The sequence below is a fragment of the Anser anser genome (genome assembly GCF_964211835.1).
Source record: "Anser anser genome assembly, chromosome: 2".
NCBI classification, from domain to species: Eukaryota; Metazoa; Chordata; class Aves; order Anseriformes; family Anatidae; genus Anser; species Anser anser.
Genome location: NC_139721.1, coordinates 59,447,744 through 59,466,491, shown reverse-complemented (window position 1 = coordinate 59,466,491; position 18,748 = coordinate 59,447,744). Strand labels below are relative to the sequence as shown.

General features: G+C 34.4%; 1 protein-coding gene across 3 annotated transcripts in view; it reads right to left on the bottom strand.

The window, feature by feature from the left end:
• Positions 1-80: 80 nt before the first annotated feature.
• The window catches only part of DOK6 (docking protein 6), a 238,630-nt gene continuing 219,962 nt past the window's right edge, over positions 81-18,748 (bottom strand). For 2 of the 3 annotated variants that reach the window (XM_083824243.1, XM_083824244.1), the window contains exon 8: positions 81-359. In XM_083824243.1, coding sequence (XP_083680369.1) covers positions 220-359 — 140 coding nt within the window. In that variant the 3' untranslated portion in view covers positions 81-219. The remainder of the gene's footprint in view (positions 360-18,748) is intronic. The other variant, XR_014579799.1, reaches the window with a different exon arrangement.

Here is an 18,748-nt window from a genome sequence, read left to right as displayed (position 1 = left end):
CTAAACATATTAACAGAAGGAACGGCAAAATAAATAAAGACTTAGCCTCTGCTTCAGGGAAGCTGCCTCTTCAGGTTCCCATCTATGCGGTGGTCAGGCTGGAGCTGGTAGGCTTCAGTTTTCATGGCGAGTTGTGGGTGCGGAGGGCACACGCTGCTCCCTGGCCCTGGTGGCGGGTTCCAGTCTTGACTGTGTCTCTCGGCCGGCTGCCCCCGGCTGTCATTGCACAAGGCCCGAGCTGTAGCTGAAGGTGTAGCTGCTGGCCAGCGAAAGGGACTGCTGGTGCTCCTCGCCCTGCTCTGAGGGGTAGCTGGGAAATGTCTGTGCCCGGGACACCTTCGCAGAGCCCACGCTGTGACCTGCAGAGGGAAAAGGGACGTGTGAGAGAGGCTCACTGAGGTTCAACACACTGGTCCGAGGCACCATGTGAGCCACAATTGGGCTGCCCCAGCACGAAGTCATGGTGTTCTCTGGGTCTTCTGCTGCTTCTGGTAGTGCCGGGGTGCTCGGGGACCAGACCTACCCCATTGTGCCTTTCTGTGGTTAGAAAGGAGGGTTTTGCCTGCACCTGAGACACAAGCACGTGACACGTTCAGCTGAGGGAGAGAATTCCCAGACCCAACACGTATGTTATTTAGGCCTGGATATTTTTTTATTTTTTATGTATTTATTTATTTTTATTTTTGAATTGCAAAATCTACGTCTATACATTTGATACTCTGTAAGTCTCACTTATATTTCTTAGAGCTGATGAAGAACTAACCCACTTCTTATTCATCAGATGCCCTACTTAATTGGTAGAAGTTAACTGGAGATGGAATAGGGCCATCTGGCAGAAGACTAATAGGAAGAGGATATAAGATCTCGGGTGGTCTTGTGAATTTCACGTAATCATGTCTTGTTCACTCACAGTCAGGGAGATGGGAAATCATTTGTGAAAAGCTATTAAAAACCCAATGGCAAAACTTAGAATATGACTCCCACAACTTGATTCTGTACCCTGATCATTTGCCCATCTCAAAATCCCCTCTTGAAATTGAGACGTAATTAGTAGCTAAACAAATTCTGCAGGGTGTATCTTCATGCAAAGTATATTCTACAGATTTTGGATGCACATTGAAGCTTAGTTTTAAAATGGTTTTGGAAAATGCTTTTTAAAACAATCTTTAATACATGTATTATACGTAGGAAAGCAAAATAGTATTTTTCTGTTGACAACAGTACTAGTAAAGAATACCTTTAACAGAATATACACTTATACACTGAAGAATTCAGCTCATGTTGAAAGGTTTCAAAATGATTAGCAATTTTCTAGATTGCCCTAGTATTACTGGACGTAAGAATGGTGTTTACCAGACTTTGTCATAAAACTTTGTCATAATTGTTGTAACATGAAAAGTTTGCTTAAAACATGTTACTGACTGCTTCATGAAAAAAAATCACAGTTCCTCTGAAGACAAATCTATCAGAGCAATACTAGGACCAAGAGAGAAATAAAAAGTAAATTAAAAACAGAATAAAAGGTACATCTCAGTGACACTGGAGGCAATAAAACTACAGACTGAATTCCCAAGGGCATGTTAATGGCCATAAAATCCTTTTCAGAGCATGACCAAGCAGAATGAATTTTTTGTGTTTGTTTTTACTGTTCATTCAGTGGGGTAAGTTGACATAGGCTATCAAAACTTGACTAAGATGCCAACTTTAACTGTTTTCTGCTTTGAGAAGCTTTTGCATTGAACAATTAAAATGTGTGGTGGTTGTGAAGTCTGGCCTGCAAAGTAAAAGCACTGAAAAGGCTGATAATACATTGAGAATAGTCTTAAAAGCTGTACTTCAAGTAATTTTTAACCATTATATTAAGTAAGCCCTTCATACTTTTTTTTTTTTTTTAATTTCTGTTTGGGATTTTTGACAAAATTGCTCTTTTTTTTTTTTTTTTAGTTTCGTGCAAACCTAAACATATAAAGTAGCATGATTTTAGTAGTAGGTTTTAATTTTGTGTTCCAAATCTGTCATTTTTCCTTCTAAGGATGTATTGTCTTGTTTTATTTTTATTCAGAAATTAGAATCATATATTTTTAAGGGCCATAGGAAACTTTTTATCCAGCCATGTGATTAGCTATGTAATCTTTATTGTTTCCTTTCTTACTAGTTAAGATAAATAAAATATGTCAATGTAACATTTTCCTCCGTTCTCATTATTTATCTTATCCAAAATGCGTAGAACGCAGAAACAGACCCTGTGACAACGAGCAGGAGTAAAGACACTTGCTAACCAAAGGAGTTCCCTTAGCTCAGGTCTATTTATATCATGCACTGTCTGTCATATAGCCAATTTTGAATTCCCTGCCATAGAATATTGCAGCTTTAGTACAGTAATGAAGAGTGCTCCCACTAATTTATAGATAAGTTATTAAGGCAGTCTCTTAGAATACGAAGATAAATTTGAACTTATTAAGGTTAAAAAGTAAATTGAATTCAGCTCTTCCGTTTCCTAGACATATGCCTCAGCTGCTTGCACATTCCTTACTGTTCCTTAAAAGAAATTTTTAACCTGCTAAATCTCATAACAGGACTCATATTAGACATTTTGTAAGCAAAAGGGCTAATAATGGTGTCTTCTTCCCTGACTGCTACAATATGTAGTGAGAGATAGAGACAATCAGAGATCCAAAAGATTAAAAGACACACTCAGCAGAGCCAAAAGATTAAAGACACTGGGTCTAGGCTCAAGTCAAACAGTAAGACATCACTGTATGGATATAATCATGGAAAGAATAGATCTCAGTTCAAATGAAACAAGAAAGCTATGGATAATAAAGAATTTTTGACTTTTGGAAAGAATGGCAAAATGTTTATTTTCATCTTTTTTTTTTTTCCTTAAAGAACGATATTTTAACATTTAAATAAAATCAATGAAAAATAATGATGGTTAAAAAAATGAAACAGTCCATGGCTTTCAAGTTTGCTTAAGACTTCCAAGTCTATAAATTTCCAAAATTAGGATTTTGTTCAACTTTTATATTATTATTATTATTAATATTATTATTATTATTTATTATTATTATCTGCACTGGAAATCATTTCTTTTATTTGCATTCCTACTAAAGATTATTTTAATACTGATAGAGCTGATCAACATCATGGAGCCTTAGCCACTGGAGAATCTCCACAGTCATGCTTTATGTCAGCAGTAAGAATTTTGTGGTTCACAGTTTTCTAAGCTTCATGGTTGAATAATATTTTCTCTATCATTTTGGGGTCTTAAAAGATTAAGAGGGAAGAAGGAGAACTCTTTTTTTTTTTTTTTTTTTTTTTTTGTGGATTTTGCATCTCTTTGGTACCACAGCCATTTTCAAGAATAAAAGCCTAACTCTTCTCTATAGTTCTGAAGTCAGCATAAGAGGAATTGGATTACCACACACTTTGTAACCTGAAGACACCATCAGAATTGGGGGAGTTTTTTTCCTGTGGCATACCTATGCAATGTCTTTTTTTTGTTCTATGACAGGACCTTGTTAAGTATTATTCAGTCTACTTCATCCCTTATTTGAATTTACTCTCAGGATCACAGAATGCAATGAAGCTGTAGTCCCAAGCAATTAAGTATGAATGATTCATAAAGATAATTTAATGTAACCTGTCAAATTACAGCAAAATTAGATTTTTCCTGATCTTAATTATATTGGAAGCAGAGGCACTATACACAAGAATCTTATTTCTTGACATGGTGCTTATTTATAACAATTCTTTAGAGGAAAAACCCAATGGTTTCCTAGTAACAGCAGTGACTGATGTACATATAAGTAGATCAATCACAACTTCTAAGAGAAAACTTGCAGTACTCAGCTAAATGAGAGAGAGAGAGAGAGATCCAGGGATAAGCTTTAAAAACTCCCTTACTGCTACTTTGCTTACTGGGAGACGTTTCTCCCTCTGGGATTCAGAATTCAAATTCTTAACCAAAATACAGGTGCCAACCCTTTTTCTTTTCTAAAACAAACAAACAAGGTCAACTTTCTTTTCAAATACAAGAAGTCAAGGGACTATCTCATCTGGTATTCTCTGGTTAAAGCACTCATTTATGATGTACAAGTCCTGTGTTAAAATTCTCCTCTCTCTGGGTAGGGTTTGTCATTACACTGTCTGTAGTGGAAAAATAAGCTGAAAATGTTCCCTTCCTCTTCTCTGCCCACACCACTGTTCACCATCCCTCAGTTGTGCCACTATAACTGTCTGAAAGACTGCTTTGTAAAATTAAGCACTTTGGTCGTTTGGCTTGCCAGAGAGCCCTAAAAATTGTTGTACTGGCACAGCTGAGGAGCAGAAACAAGCCACCAAGGGGAAGAGATGGCAGAACTTTTCTGACTGGCTTTAGTGCCAGATTATTTGTCTGGGGAATGAGGGCCTGTGAGCAATATGTAAGCAAATATGATGGCAAATTATATTCCCATCAGGCTACTCAGTTCTCTGATGCAGGATCACTTTAGAAACCCTGTGGCTAAGCTTTTCTACTATAAGATCTCATGTATGTGTACATTCTTACATTACAATGATTAAAAGTTAATTGGACCAGAGACTACTGTGTATCAGCTTCTGTTGCAGATCCTTTTAACCACCTCACATTAGACAGTCACTAGATAAAATAAAGAAGCAGTATTTTGCAGCTGCACATCAAGAGTTCATCTGGGATTTCCTAACCCCTGAGCAGATGACTTTACAAACAAAATGATGTCTTCCAATGTAGTTTTTTTTTTTTTTTTTTACATTACTTCTACATATTACTTTTCTAGGTAATAATAATAAACTTTATTTTTCAAAATAAAACTTGACATTTCCATTCCCAATATTATGAGCACTAAACTGAAGTCATTAAATTAAAGCGAATTGGATATTCAGATATTTTGGAAATTTGTGTTTTGGGAGTCCTCTGAGACTTCATGAGGACAAAAGCTCTACGATTGTAAATGTTATAGAAAAACATGGTTGTTGAAAAGAAATTTTGATGAATCAGTCAGTGCAAGCTGACCAAAGAAAGGTGAAGCACTTGCTGTACTGTAAAGCAGTCTTTTATTTTTTAGAAATATTCATTGGAAAATTCTGGTGCTCACAATAAAGAAAACAGTCCGGAAAACAGTGACACTGAGATGATGTTTTATCTACAAAGGATAGTGTGAGGAGGTGAATGAAACCAAATGAAACAAATTAGCTATTATGTTTCAGGAATGAAATGATAGTAGGAAGGAATTAGTTCTATGTTATTTTCTCACACAAATCTCACCAGACAATAAATGTGGTCCTTCGGCCAGAAAAGTTCACAAAACTAATACCAGACTTTAATCTAGATTTAAGTTCTCTAAGGACGTTTCCAATAGCAGTGACAGCTCCTGTTTTTACCAGAGGAAGCCCACAGATTGTACTGATGATATGGTTTTGATGGGGAAGCGTCTTGAAATGGTTCAGGCTTTAATATTCTTTATAGCATTTTTGTTAAGACAGGACAAAATGGGAAAGGCACTGTAGCTATGCACTGAAAGTCCACTAGGAAAAATGAAACTCTTACTGCAAGAAACTAAATTACTATGACTGCTTATTTCCAATGGAAGCTTTTATCCTTCTAAGAGCTTTTGTTTCAAAGAAAGAGAGTCCACATTTTATTCTGGTTCTCAAAAAAAACCCACCCTACTACAATCTGAAATCAGTTAAGTGGCTATTATTGCATCAAAAAGGATACTTTCATTTAAGGCAGAAAATAAGTGATTGCTGTTATCCTATTTATAAATTGATACTGGTTAGAAATCTGCCAACTCTCTGTATTGAATATACAGTGTCTTCTATTGAGCTATTGATGACAAAGCAGCTTTTCCTTTTCTGCTGTTAGATGATTGGAATAACTAAAGGAAAGTTTCATAGCAGGACAAACTGCTACAAAGCAAAACATTTATTCTGCAGTAACGATGCCGTTGGATTGGAAGGGCATTAATTGGTACAGCAATTATTATGTTGTCACTCACAAAAAGATGCAACAGAAGGGAGCAGATGGAAACTGAAAAATAGCATAAACTACATTACAGCATATTGATTTTTATATACTCATTGAAAATGAAAACGTGGGTCTATTTCAATTCCAAATAAAGACATACAGATTTTCTCTTGAATTTAACTGCAATTGGAATTAAAAATCCAGGGAACACAGCTGGGCTCCATTTTTAATACTTTATAAAACAATTCGGTATTTCATTTCATTATGTATATTTTTAAGGGTAAATAAGTATTTGGAAACATAATTTTTAAAACAGATTTTTAAACATTACTTTTTATAATTAAAAATAATTTTGAATCAAAATATTTTAAATTGATCCTAGAATATGTAGGAAATATATTAAGAAAGTGAATGTAAAAAAATCCAATAAACAACCTTCCTTATATTTTAAAATATTTTGTTTTTATTCTCAAATAGCATTTTAATTTTAGTTAGAATTTTAAGTGAAATGAATAATTGTTTTTGGCTATCATTGAGATTAGTCAGTATCTGAGTAGATTATACTTGTTACAGAATCCTATCACTTTCCAGAACTAAAAGTCCATTATTTATCTTAGAAGTTTTTGGCATTGTCGTCAAGTCACACTCTAGAAAAGAAGAAATTCTACTTGTGCATTCAGAAAAGACTGCAGAATTGGCAGTAAATTTACAAAATTTTTGCATCTTAAGGATTAAGGTTTCAGCATTGCAATTTTGGCACAAGAATACTAGTGTTTTATGATAAGTACATTTACAAATCAATATTTTGAAACCAAGAAAAAGCATGTACTTGTTTTAATACTTACAAATAAAGTTAATTGACTGTAAACATTATGTACAGAAGAAATGAGCATTCTTTCATCTGTACTCCTACCTAAAAGAGTAAGTATTAAAAAACACTATGTTGAATCATGTAACTAAAACTGATGTATTGACTAGAAGGCAGATTGGTTACTACATAGTTTAATCATAGTTGTGTGTTGCAAAACATTGCTTTTAAATACCTTGCTCTCCTATTGCATTTAAAATGTATTTTACCTTTAAAATCCACTTAGCTATCACAAGCTGCTCTTGTGGTAGAAGTATCAGAACATCAACAACATCTTTCACAAAGATGAGTAGGTTTACCTTGCCCTCTACTTTTAATTTATTATTCTTTGTCCGCTGGGGATTTTTTCTAATAATACATCTTTTTATTCATAGTACCAGCTTTCCAAGCCTCCATGTGTTTAAAAAGGGAGGAGTCATATATATATGCCAACTATTGAACATCTCCATCTACTTGATCATGTGTCACATTACCAATAGTCTTTTCCCTTTTTACCCCTATTCCTGCAGCCAAAATATGACACGCATTTGGGAGAAAGTAATCTATTTTTCATCTATTTGACTCCTGTGCTATTCTGTTTGTAATATATATTTGTATGCCTGCATGCCTGAACCACAGAGAGATTAAATAAAAGAAGTTATCCAACCAGAGTGATAATGTTTTTATTCCTGCACTCTAAGCCAACATGCAGATAAGGACAGAAAGCTCATACTAAGCATTCTTTTGTCTTCCATATACAGACTACAGTGGTCTTTACAGAGATTAATTGATGTTATCTTTCCATCTTTTTTGCACTTTGCTAGTGTTACAATATGAGAAAATCCTCTTCCCTCCCTCGGTTCTGAGTCCAGCTCCTTAACTATGCCAACAGAGTTGAAGGAGGCATAATCATGTTCTCACTTAACACACAATTAGGCTAAGGTCCAACTTTGCTTCAAAACAAATAGAATTTGCCAGATGAAAACTCTCAGATAGAAGAGTTTTCTGAGTGCATTTTCAGAGACTATGCAAAAGTGATTTTTTTTTTTCAGTGATACTTTGATTATGAATTATAAAACATTTATCAGGGAAACCTGATTTAAGCTAGTCATGAAATTGAACGAAATCGCTTCTAGAGCTATCTTCCAACTCAAATTATACTTTGATAAGGTGCAATACTTCATTTTCAGCTATTTTGCTTTTTGAGAGAAAATAAGCCACTTTGTTTTAAATCACTCAAAGAAAACATTCAGCTGTTTTTCATAAGTAGCATGCTATATTAGGAGACCTGTGATTTTCTCTAGATCAAACATGATACAATTTGTGTGTGGTAGAGAAGTGACTATGGACAGAGCTTTTGTTTTATAATGAAAGATACAGGTATTATGACCTTAAAGAAAAGCTTCCAAGAGGAAATCTGTGCAGTTTAATAGTGAAATGTGAAATCTTGAATACAATCTTGACCTTAAATATGATTTTGAGTGTCCTAAAAAAGTTTCCTGAAAAGGCTGAACACTTTGTGCAAGGTGGCTAGCATCCCAGCCTAATTCATCCTTTCAGCCACAGACTCAGTCAACCAGAAACTAATATAAACCATTAAATAAGAGAATAATAACTTTGTTCCTGAACTCTGTCTGTCCAAACGCAAGTAAAATTATTTCATTTACCACAGAAGTAAACAGAGACTAAGCATTTTTATTTGCACAAAATGCAGCTAATTTCATATGCCTATTCAAGCTCAAAACCTAATGAGCTTTTTAAACAGAATCTTCACAGTACTGAGACATTCCATGTTAGCAATACTAAGGAAATAAGAAAATGGCAGAGGGAAAATTATTCCAGGTGACTATTTCTTTTACTTTAAAGAACATTTGAATTGGTTAAGAATGCTGACAAATGACAAGATGATGGAAAAAAAGCAAGAAATAAGAAGAAAATGCTCTGATCCTAAGTGTATATAGGAAAGGCTAAATTAACAAAATAGCTAAGGAAAACTCCAATTTAAAAAAAAAATCAAATAATTTTAGTCTTTACAATATTTTGCCTTATGGGGACATAAGAAACCAGCAAAATGTACCAATGGGAAAAATTACCTTTCTAGTGGAATAACAAAAAAGTGGGAAGAATATAAAAGTAGTGAAATAAGAAACAAATGCAAATGATAGCTAAAATTGTGTGGATTCAGTTATTTTGTCTCAAGTCATGATTTTCTGCTGTATTTAAGTAGGCAAAGCTGGTTGGTCACTTGGCTGTCTTTGTTTGCTTTTGGTTCCCGTGTAGAGAGGGTAGCAAGTCATTATATGAGTCAACTGATTGTTGATATCTGTACATAAATAGATTTCAAGTATAATTTTCTTTTGCATTCTTGAAAATTACATCTACCAGAGTAATTTAAGATAGGTAGATATACATGCAGTGTTATCATCTCACCTTACCAATTTGTTAGCTCACTGTTAATTTTTCCTTTCCTGAAAATATTTTTATTGCATTTTTATCGAAGCCAAACTAAATGTCCAGTCAAAATATGGGTCTTATCAGTTAACATGTTAAAAAAAAAAATCAGCCCCTAAATCTGGAACTGATTTAGCATGTAGATAAAAATTCCAAAAATTTTGCAAAAATGCAAATTTAGATACTGCATATCAGTTTGATGATGTAGAATATCTCACTGTTAAATACTTACTGCATTTCAAACCATGTTGGTATTTCTCCTTGGATACACTATTCAAAACCAAACCAAACCAAAACAACAACAACAACAAAAACCCCCACCAACTACAAAAAACTGATGCAATCTATTGATACTATAGAGGTGAAGTGAAATAACAAATTTCTAATTTCATATTAGAATATATCTAAAGCTATATGAAGGAAAAAATGTTCATTGACAAAAATATATAATGTTGTTAGGATACCGCCTTTGAAAATGGAATGCTGCTGGAGGCTGATTGATTAGTACTGTCCAATCTTTTTGCTGTTATAGTGCTGTTGATATTTAATGTTGCCAATATTTCCTCACTGGGTAGTATTTTCATTATAAACACTCTATTCACAAAGATTTATAACTACCCTATAAAAAGTTGCCATAAAACGAAACTCAGTACATGAGGTCTGAAGCCAGGGAGCAAATTTGATCTGACAGGATGAAGTGTATATGATTTTTACCATGTTTACGTGCAAGTAAAATACACCTTTGATTAGAAAAACAAACAAACAAACAGCAAACAGTATAGTTTACACTGCTTGACATGGGAAAAGGTGGGGAGAGAAGGATTTACAGCACTCCAAATAGATAGCTAGTGTACAAATTTTAATTTTTTAACAGACAATTTTATCACGTGAGTATCATTTAAGAGCTAAACACATATAAAACACGAAGTCTATGGCATTCAGGATGAGTGTGGTAGTACAGCTGCCCTTCCTACGACTCTCCCAGCCAGTTTCTTTGCACACCTAATGAGCTAGGGAAATGAGGAGATAAATGGTAACAAAACTAACCCTTATAAAAACCAAAACGAAACCAACCAAATATCAAAAATCCAATCCTGAACCATGTCTTATGCCTGCTTGTCTTTCATTGTGGAGTCAGATATACTTCAGTTCTGGACTGTTCAGAGAAAAGGTAGTAATGTCTTGCTGTTAAAAATGGTTATGAAGTATAATTGGACCATGCATTTTGGTGTCAGATATGTCTTAGATTACTATACCAAAATTTTGCACTACAGCCTCAGGCTCCTTTGCGCTGTGCTAGTGCTCTTCACTGCACAAAAGCTGCAAAAGTCATCAGCTGTTTCGTTTATACTTCTATCTCTGATACAGACCTCAGAGTCATCCTGTTATTGCACTTCCTTATATATATTTGAGGACCAAATTCTGTTCAAGCTGTAGATAATATCCTTCAAAGATAGAAAAAAAAATATTGGACTTGGTAAAACTTCTGTCATTCAAGGAACATTACATTTATGTGTAACATAGGAATTAGTCTTGCATATGTGTATTTTGCTGGGAAGTGGAGGAGGGCGGGTTGTGGGTGGCAAAAATGTACTCCTCAGTTTAATAAAATGAGTTATTTAAGCTGACTACAGATTTTCCATTTTTTTTCTTTGCTGTCACCAATGAACAAACTTCAGAAAAGATAATAGATCTCATTAATATATTCAGGGATGAAACACAGCTTTTAGAACTTATACCTTTTAAACGATGTTCTATTTTTTATTCATGTGTTGAAAGCATTTCTAGAACCATTTGTTATTCAGATTTAAGCTTTCTATGAAATAGTCATTGGAATTATTCTTTAGAGGACTTTGAAATTATTTCATGCTACAACCAGATAGTAATAGTAGATGCTATATAAAAGTGAAAATGTTACATTAGCTTAATTAGCTCTCTGCAATGATTAAGAAGTTTCCTCTAACACTTGAAGACAGGAAGATGCAATCTCTCCAGCAGTTGTAAAGAAGAAATTACAATGGTTTATTCTGAAAGCAATTTGAAATTATAGTCTTGCCTTAAACCTAGCTAATAATATTCAAGACTGCAGACATTTTATCTAAAATGTAAGGTCTCCTGAGTTCCTTTAATACAAAACTTCACCTTTCACTATAGCTTCCCAGAACAACTGAAAAGGATAGACTAAATTACTGGAAAACTGTAACTCCAAATTCAGGAATGCTTTGATACTTTCCCCCTGAAATAACAAAGACAATCTGCTGAATGACATGCAACTACAGAATCACAGAATCATTCAGGTTGGAAAAGACCTCTAAGACCATCTGGTCCAATCTTTAACCTAGAACTGCCAAGTCCACCAAGTTAAAGATGTTTCTTAGACCAAATAGGTCACTGTTGCTAACTGCATGAAAGCATGATTATAGCTAGTTGTAAATTTAGAAGATTATCATATGAGGGGAATGTTTTTCCCTTATGGCTGAATTACTAGAAAATGTGTTAAAATCTCCCTGTCTTTTTCCTGTCATCTTTACAGCAAAAGTTCCTTTTACACACTTGTGGAAGGCAAAAATCAGCAGAGTTTTGAAAATGATCAGTAAGAACGTTAAGCTTATGAGAGAATTTTTCAGTTTAAATGATAGTATCATTATGTGTTCAATGCCTGCTTATAAGGTGAAGTTGTAAAGTTCTACTAGAAAAAGTACTTAATACTTATACTTTTCTAGTAAGGAATTTTTCAGGCTACCAATTCGCTATTGCAGTTTAGGATTATGAATTTATTTTATGTTCTAGAGAGGAAACTTAAGCTGAGACAAAAGATTGACTATAAAAAATTTGATAATTTTTCTATTTCTAATTCTCCTAAGTTTGGGGTATTTCTTAATCAGTATTTCATCTGCCCCAAACAGAACTTCTGATCATTTTCTGAAGAATGCCAACTTAATGCTTCCTTTAGTTTCACAGGATTTAATTCAGTTTTCTCACATTTCACAGTGAACCCAGGCGTGATTCACCACATAGAAATAAAAAACCTTGCCTATCTAAAATGTTTCAGGGCTCAGACACAATGTTATTATGGTATAAAAATTCATCTTGAATAGGATAATTTGAGATCAACTTGGTATAAACTAAGCATCTTGAACAAGCTTGGAATTCTCGTCTTAGTGGATCCCATCCTGAGCTAGGTTAAGAGACATGATGCTTATTGCTGGCATGGTAACAGGGACCTGTTCTAGTCACTGTTATTTAACTGATGGTCTTACCATCTCCATGCTGTGTTCAGTGTCCAGACAGATTTTTTTTTTCATGAATAAAGATTGTATTATATATTTTTTAAAATTATTTATGACTATTAAAAACTCCACTTCAGATTTCATTAGATTCATTTACCTTTCATTTATCTTTACTTAGCCAGGTATTCTCTTAAGATAAATCGATATATATTGATCTGAATTGGAAATCAAATCCTACTATACTCAGATGAGAAACATACACACTGTATGGAAAACAAACAAACAAACAAAACAAGACAAAAAAAAGCACACAAACAGAGAATGGATTTTATGATAGATAATTAAGGCTTATTTTGAGTTTGAGAAATTCTCTAAGCATTACAAAAAATAATAAAATAAAAATAATTTAGGGGACAGATACACCAGATGTCCTGAACATTTCTGTGCCTTCTTTTAAGGCATTTGGTAGTAGACACTGTAAGTGGTAGAACAGTTTATTAGATGGATATAGGTCTAACCCAGCAGGAAAACTCCTAGACGCCTTCCCAAAGACAGGCAGCCTCTGAAGGCACTGTAAGGTTTCTGTCTGCATTGAGCTTAACAGCATTTTGAATTCTTTCTTTCCTTGCAGAGATTAGAAAGATAAAATATGTGGAGACAAGGCAGTTCACACAGGCTAAACAAATTATTTTCCTTCATAATTTATTCTTTAAAATAAAGAAGTTCATTGATTTTAGATTATATAAATTTAATTGGAACAAAGTAGATGCCTTAAAACATCAATGAAGCACTCAGAAAAGTTAATCTGTTTTTTCATGGCTCTATACATTATTTCTTCTAGTTGTAAAAGCCTTCAATTACCCACTAGGAAATCAAAAACAATGGTTGTAATTCATTGAGGGATGCGACTGATGTTCTTTTGCATTCCCCCTGAAAGGGAATTCACTGTGATTCAGTGTGAACAAGCTGTGTCATTTTCATCCAACTTGTGTACAGCTAGAGGAAATGAGCTGAGGTAAATCTTAAAAAGATATGTCAAACTACTTGATCTGTTTTTGTCTAGAGATGGGAGTCATCCCTTTTCCTTTTTTCTCTCAGATGACAGAAGAAACAACATAAGTCAAGGCACTTATTTCATTCCAATAAGCTAATAAATAAATAGAATATCAAAACCAACAATAATAATAACAAACACTAGAATTACCACTCAGTTGTCCTTTCTCTAGAAATTTATTACTAAACCTGTAAATATCTAGTCCTTTTTTTTTTTTCCTTTTTTTTTTTTTTTCCTAGCATTTCTTTTGTGACCACTCAAGTCACAGAAACTGTAAAAGCCATGCAGCAGCAGTGCTTTCAACAGCTTTCCTTAGTTCCAGAAGCCTGGAAGAGAGTTCTGACTAAAACAGTGCATGCTGGCAGATCAGTTGATTGACCTGCTGAAAGCACAGGTAAGATGGAAAGGGCAGAAAGCTATCATCTCTTAAGTGATGCCCTCTCTCAGTGCCTATTAGTTAAATGTTATTAAAGTAAGCTAGGAAATAAAAAAATATTTTATTTTTAAAAATTGCCCATAGCACAAGGCAATAACCAACAATGATATTCAGAACATGCCATGTACAAAGTAATTATATTTCATACAGATATTTGGAGAAAAGAATGCCTTATGTTAAACCAAGGTATTTTCCTGATTATAATTTTGCTATTGGCTTTGGTAGGAAAGAGCTGTAGTGCAGAAGTCAAATTCACTGTGAGTGTCTGTAGTAGTGCATAACAAAGTGAACAAAGATGGCTCAGTGTTAAAGATACTGGTATTTGGTAGCAGCTTAGCTAAGGGCAAGACAGCACGGAGCCATCAGCAGCAGAAGAGAAGTAACATAAAGGACCTATTTCATAGTAACTGAATGAAATCTGGATTTCAGGGTTTCACTTTACCATTTCATTTATGTGTATGTCTAGAATTTTTTGTATATGGATAGACCATGTACTCCAGTAATTTTAAGCTATTGGCATCAACAGAGGCAAGTGAAATTCAGAGCAGCCTTTTGTGTATTGCTGCTCCAAATACACTCAAACACAAAAGAGACTAAAATCAGCTTTGCCTTCCGTCCTTCCATTGCCTTGTCTTGTTGCTTTTTGTGCTATTTCTATTCTCAGTTAATATTACATCAGAGCAGCATATAATGTAGAAGCATACAATATGAGATGGTATTCTTGAGTTACGGCACTACTTCTTCATGACCACCGCCAAAAATATTAACTTGCATATAACATTCTAAGTTTATTATTGCAGCTCTAAATGGAGGGGAAAAAATAATGGCATATAAATAGTTTTTCAGAAGGACAAGAAATGGGAATTTAGAGAGCTGGAGATCAACTGTGATTTAAAAAGAAAAAGCATAACTTTAGCAGAAACTACTCTGAAGGCACTGTATCTAATGAAACATGACGGCATACTTTTGCATTAAAGCAAAATGGCAGCTTGCAAAACTGTGCTGTATAAGGTACTGGCTCTAGGTTGCAAGCATAAAGCCAAACTAAAATTAAAAATATATATCCTCTATTTTACGAGCATATTGAGGACATTTTTAAAGGAAAAAAAAAAGTAGTAAAAAATACCTAACAAAGCAATTTCATAAAATAAAGAGGAAAGCCAATGGTTTTTTTTTTTTCCAGTTATTTTCAATTTATCACTTTATAGCCTTCTCCTCCCTGTAGAAATAATAATCAAAAATCAGTAATTGCGAGGACTTTTACTCATCACTTGTTTAAATAGAATAAAGCAATACAGAGGAGTTCTTAGCTGAGTCCTCACGCTGCAACAGCTGAGGTGTGAGATAACTCTCATGGAACAGGTATGCTATTAACAACAAAATATAAATGATTTATACGATTAGAAGACCATGAAGTAAAATCTTTTAAGTTATAGTTCACACTGGTGATGACTGCTCCATCCCTCCATCCTGATTACTCAGGACATTGATTCTGCATCGTAAAATCACCATATTTAAATCCTAAAGCTAGAGCTTGCAGTTAAAATAATTTTCTTTATATAGTCTTGCAGCTGCAGACATGAGAACTAATTCACAGAGGAAGGAGTATTATATCCTTTTTTGGAGAGCCTTGTCTCTCACAAAATGAAATCTTCGCATTCTTTTAAGATTTCATATCTTCATAAGTGTGAGAACAGGATCCAGGTAACAGCTAGTTACTTCCACTTTTGTTTCTTTAGGATGAATATTTAATGAAATAAAGGCATGAGTCTAGAAGCCTCTAAAATAACTCAGAAACTGTTGTAGGAGCTCAAAATGTCAGCCAGTGTATATCCAGTATAAAAATCCCTGGCTTCATTAATTCACTTTGAAAGGAAAAACAAAAATAAACAAACATTTCTGCTTTTTAAAGAAATTCATGAAAACAGTCATATGCTAAAAAAGGAACTGTTCTGTGGCATAGGACCTCTCTGTCCATTTGCTTTAGAGGATAATCAGGAACTGAATTTAAAAGACAACTGGGGAGCTATCAGAGTTTCAGAAGACATTCAGGCCTGCTGTTGAAGGCTTTGAGAACATATGCTTTGCTCCCATAAATGTGTTTTCCAGAAGATATTCAGGGATTTCAGTAGAGGCAATGAGCAAGGGGATATCCAATTTTTAAGTCTTTGGTGGAAGAGTTAAGTAGCAATGATTCAGGCAACTGGACCACCATGATACATTACAAAACCATCATATCACCTGAACCAAATAAAGGATGGAAATAAAAGTTTTCACTAAGTTTAAAAACAGATGCACCATCTTACCACTACTCAACTATTACTTTAACAGCAAAAATGAGGAAGCAGTAGCAGCAAGGAGCACATTGACAAGGCAGCATTACTGTTTCTACCAGATATTATTCTTCATTTTTTAAATAATTTGCCTTGAAAAAACAGCAGATGCATCACAATACCTTGCAGTTCCTACCCTTGGGGAGGGGAGTGGAGCGGAGGGACTTCTATAAGCATAAGCTTTTTTTTTTTTTTCTTTCCACAAATGAGATGTGATTTTTGGTTCACTGAGTATCACCCTTTGACCAGGTTCTTTAAAACTACTGTAAGCACCTAATTTTGCACCAGATCCATCCTTTTTATTTTTTTCAGTGCCCTACATTTGCCTAACAGGAACCTAGTATATATGTGCGTTTTAACTTACCAAATAGAAACCTTTTCAAATGATGAGCACTACCAAACCAAACCACTAAAAAAATTCTGTCCCTTGCTTAATGCAACTGTGATGCAGTGGGTGCAAGAATAGGAAATTTCCAGGTTTCTGATCTTTTTCCTAGAATATCATACAGAGAGCAAAACATTGTTTTCATTATTCTGTAGTAATAGCAATCTCTCTGCTACTTACCTTACTCTTGATGGTCAGAGGTAAGGCACAGGAATGGAGTATAGTCTTTTTAGTGAGACAGAAAGAACCTTCCTAAACAGAGCCTTTTCTTATTTTCCTCCCATTAGTATTATCATCTGCATCCAATATTTCCATACTTCCACAACTTGTTTTTTTAACTTTATCAGCAATATCTCACACATATACACTTTCCACTAAGAGCAATCTATGGTAAATGTATAATGCAATATTAAGAATCCTAAAAATATTCTAGAAGATTTTGAATATTTTAAGTTTTACTGTTTTACTGATTTTGTCTCATAGTATTTTTTTCTAAGTTGGCTTTATTTCATATAAGCAGATCATGTTTCAGGTGAAAAAAAACTGAGCACTATTATGTGCTCCTCAAATGACCATACATTTAAAGGGGACTCAATAAAAAAGGATGCTTTATACTATATACTAAATATTATTGAAGGAAATGAAGAGAAATATATTGAAGTATAGCAAGCTGTGACACACCGTTAACCATTTTATTACCCGTAGTGTGTCTTGATGGACTCCTTTGGCTGTTTACCTGTCTTAGAAACTCTAAATAAAACCATTTTTTTAAACTGGTGCTTTATCAGCTGGAATACCATTGCTGCCTAAAATATTTTAATATCTAAGCTACACTTATCAGAACTGCTGTCATGTCACAGCACTTAGCAGAATGTCCCACTGTCATGTTAGGAGTTAGCACACCAGCTGAAACTTGTGAATATTAATTAACTGTATTACAATGATTTTTTTCTTTTAATTAATTAATTAATTAATAATAATAATTATTATTTTTCCCCATGCACCAGAAAAGCATTTATATAAAACATCTGGATGAGAACAACCTAGTCCCACCTGTAAAGTGGAAACTTTTTTCTGCAAATATTTAATTTCCTGAGAAAGCAATACCTTATTAAATTTCACAATACTGTTATGCTGGCTGAGTTTTGCTGAGAAACAACTAGACTGCATCCCTGTTCTAATTCAAACATTTTTGGTCAGCTAGATTATTTTTTTTCATCAACAAAACAACACTGAAGCAGAACACAGCTTTTAGCACACCCAGGTGTCGCTCTAATCTCCATCACTGTTCCAGTTATCAGAGTGGCGATTTTTTTTTCCCCACATCTCATTAACCAACAGGTCTTAACAACTTGTTGTGATGCTTAAAACTAAGTTCACCTTGGCAGCTGAGTCACTAACACTAATATAAACTTTCCCCTCAATACATTTCCCCATTTGGGTAGAGCAACCACTGTCTCAGATTTCCCCCTGATACTTCCAGAGAAGTCCTTGCTGATCAGACACCGATGCTGCAGCCATGCAATTCCACATCTTTCAGAGGGATTTCTTCCAGACTCCACAGAAATTACTAAATTTGCAAGTTTAGGAATACTGTTCAAACTGAGTATTTTTACGGCCAAGATATAAAATCAATGTGATGCAACTGAATAAATAACAAAGATTATCAGCTTTGTGTTTGACCCACTGCAGTATTCTCTTTGAAGATATCACACATCTCTCCCCGCCTCCCTCCCCCCTCCCCCCCAAAAAAATAAAAAATCAGCAACTAAAAGAACTGTTTCACCCTGTGAATTTTTATAAAACGTGCAATCAAAGAAAAGTTACATTTACCAGAGGGCAATCCAGCACTTTCCAGCATGACAAAGGTTCTGTTTTATAAATATTAACATATAGGTACATCAGCCATAGTCAGATTTTCTAAAGCTCATAAACATAACAGCAACAAACATGGCAGCTAAGCTATTTATAAGTGAAACAAATTGAGCTTTTCAGAATGCAATGAGAGACCTATAAGAAATGCCTT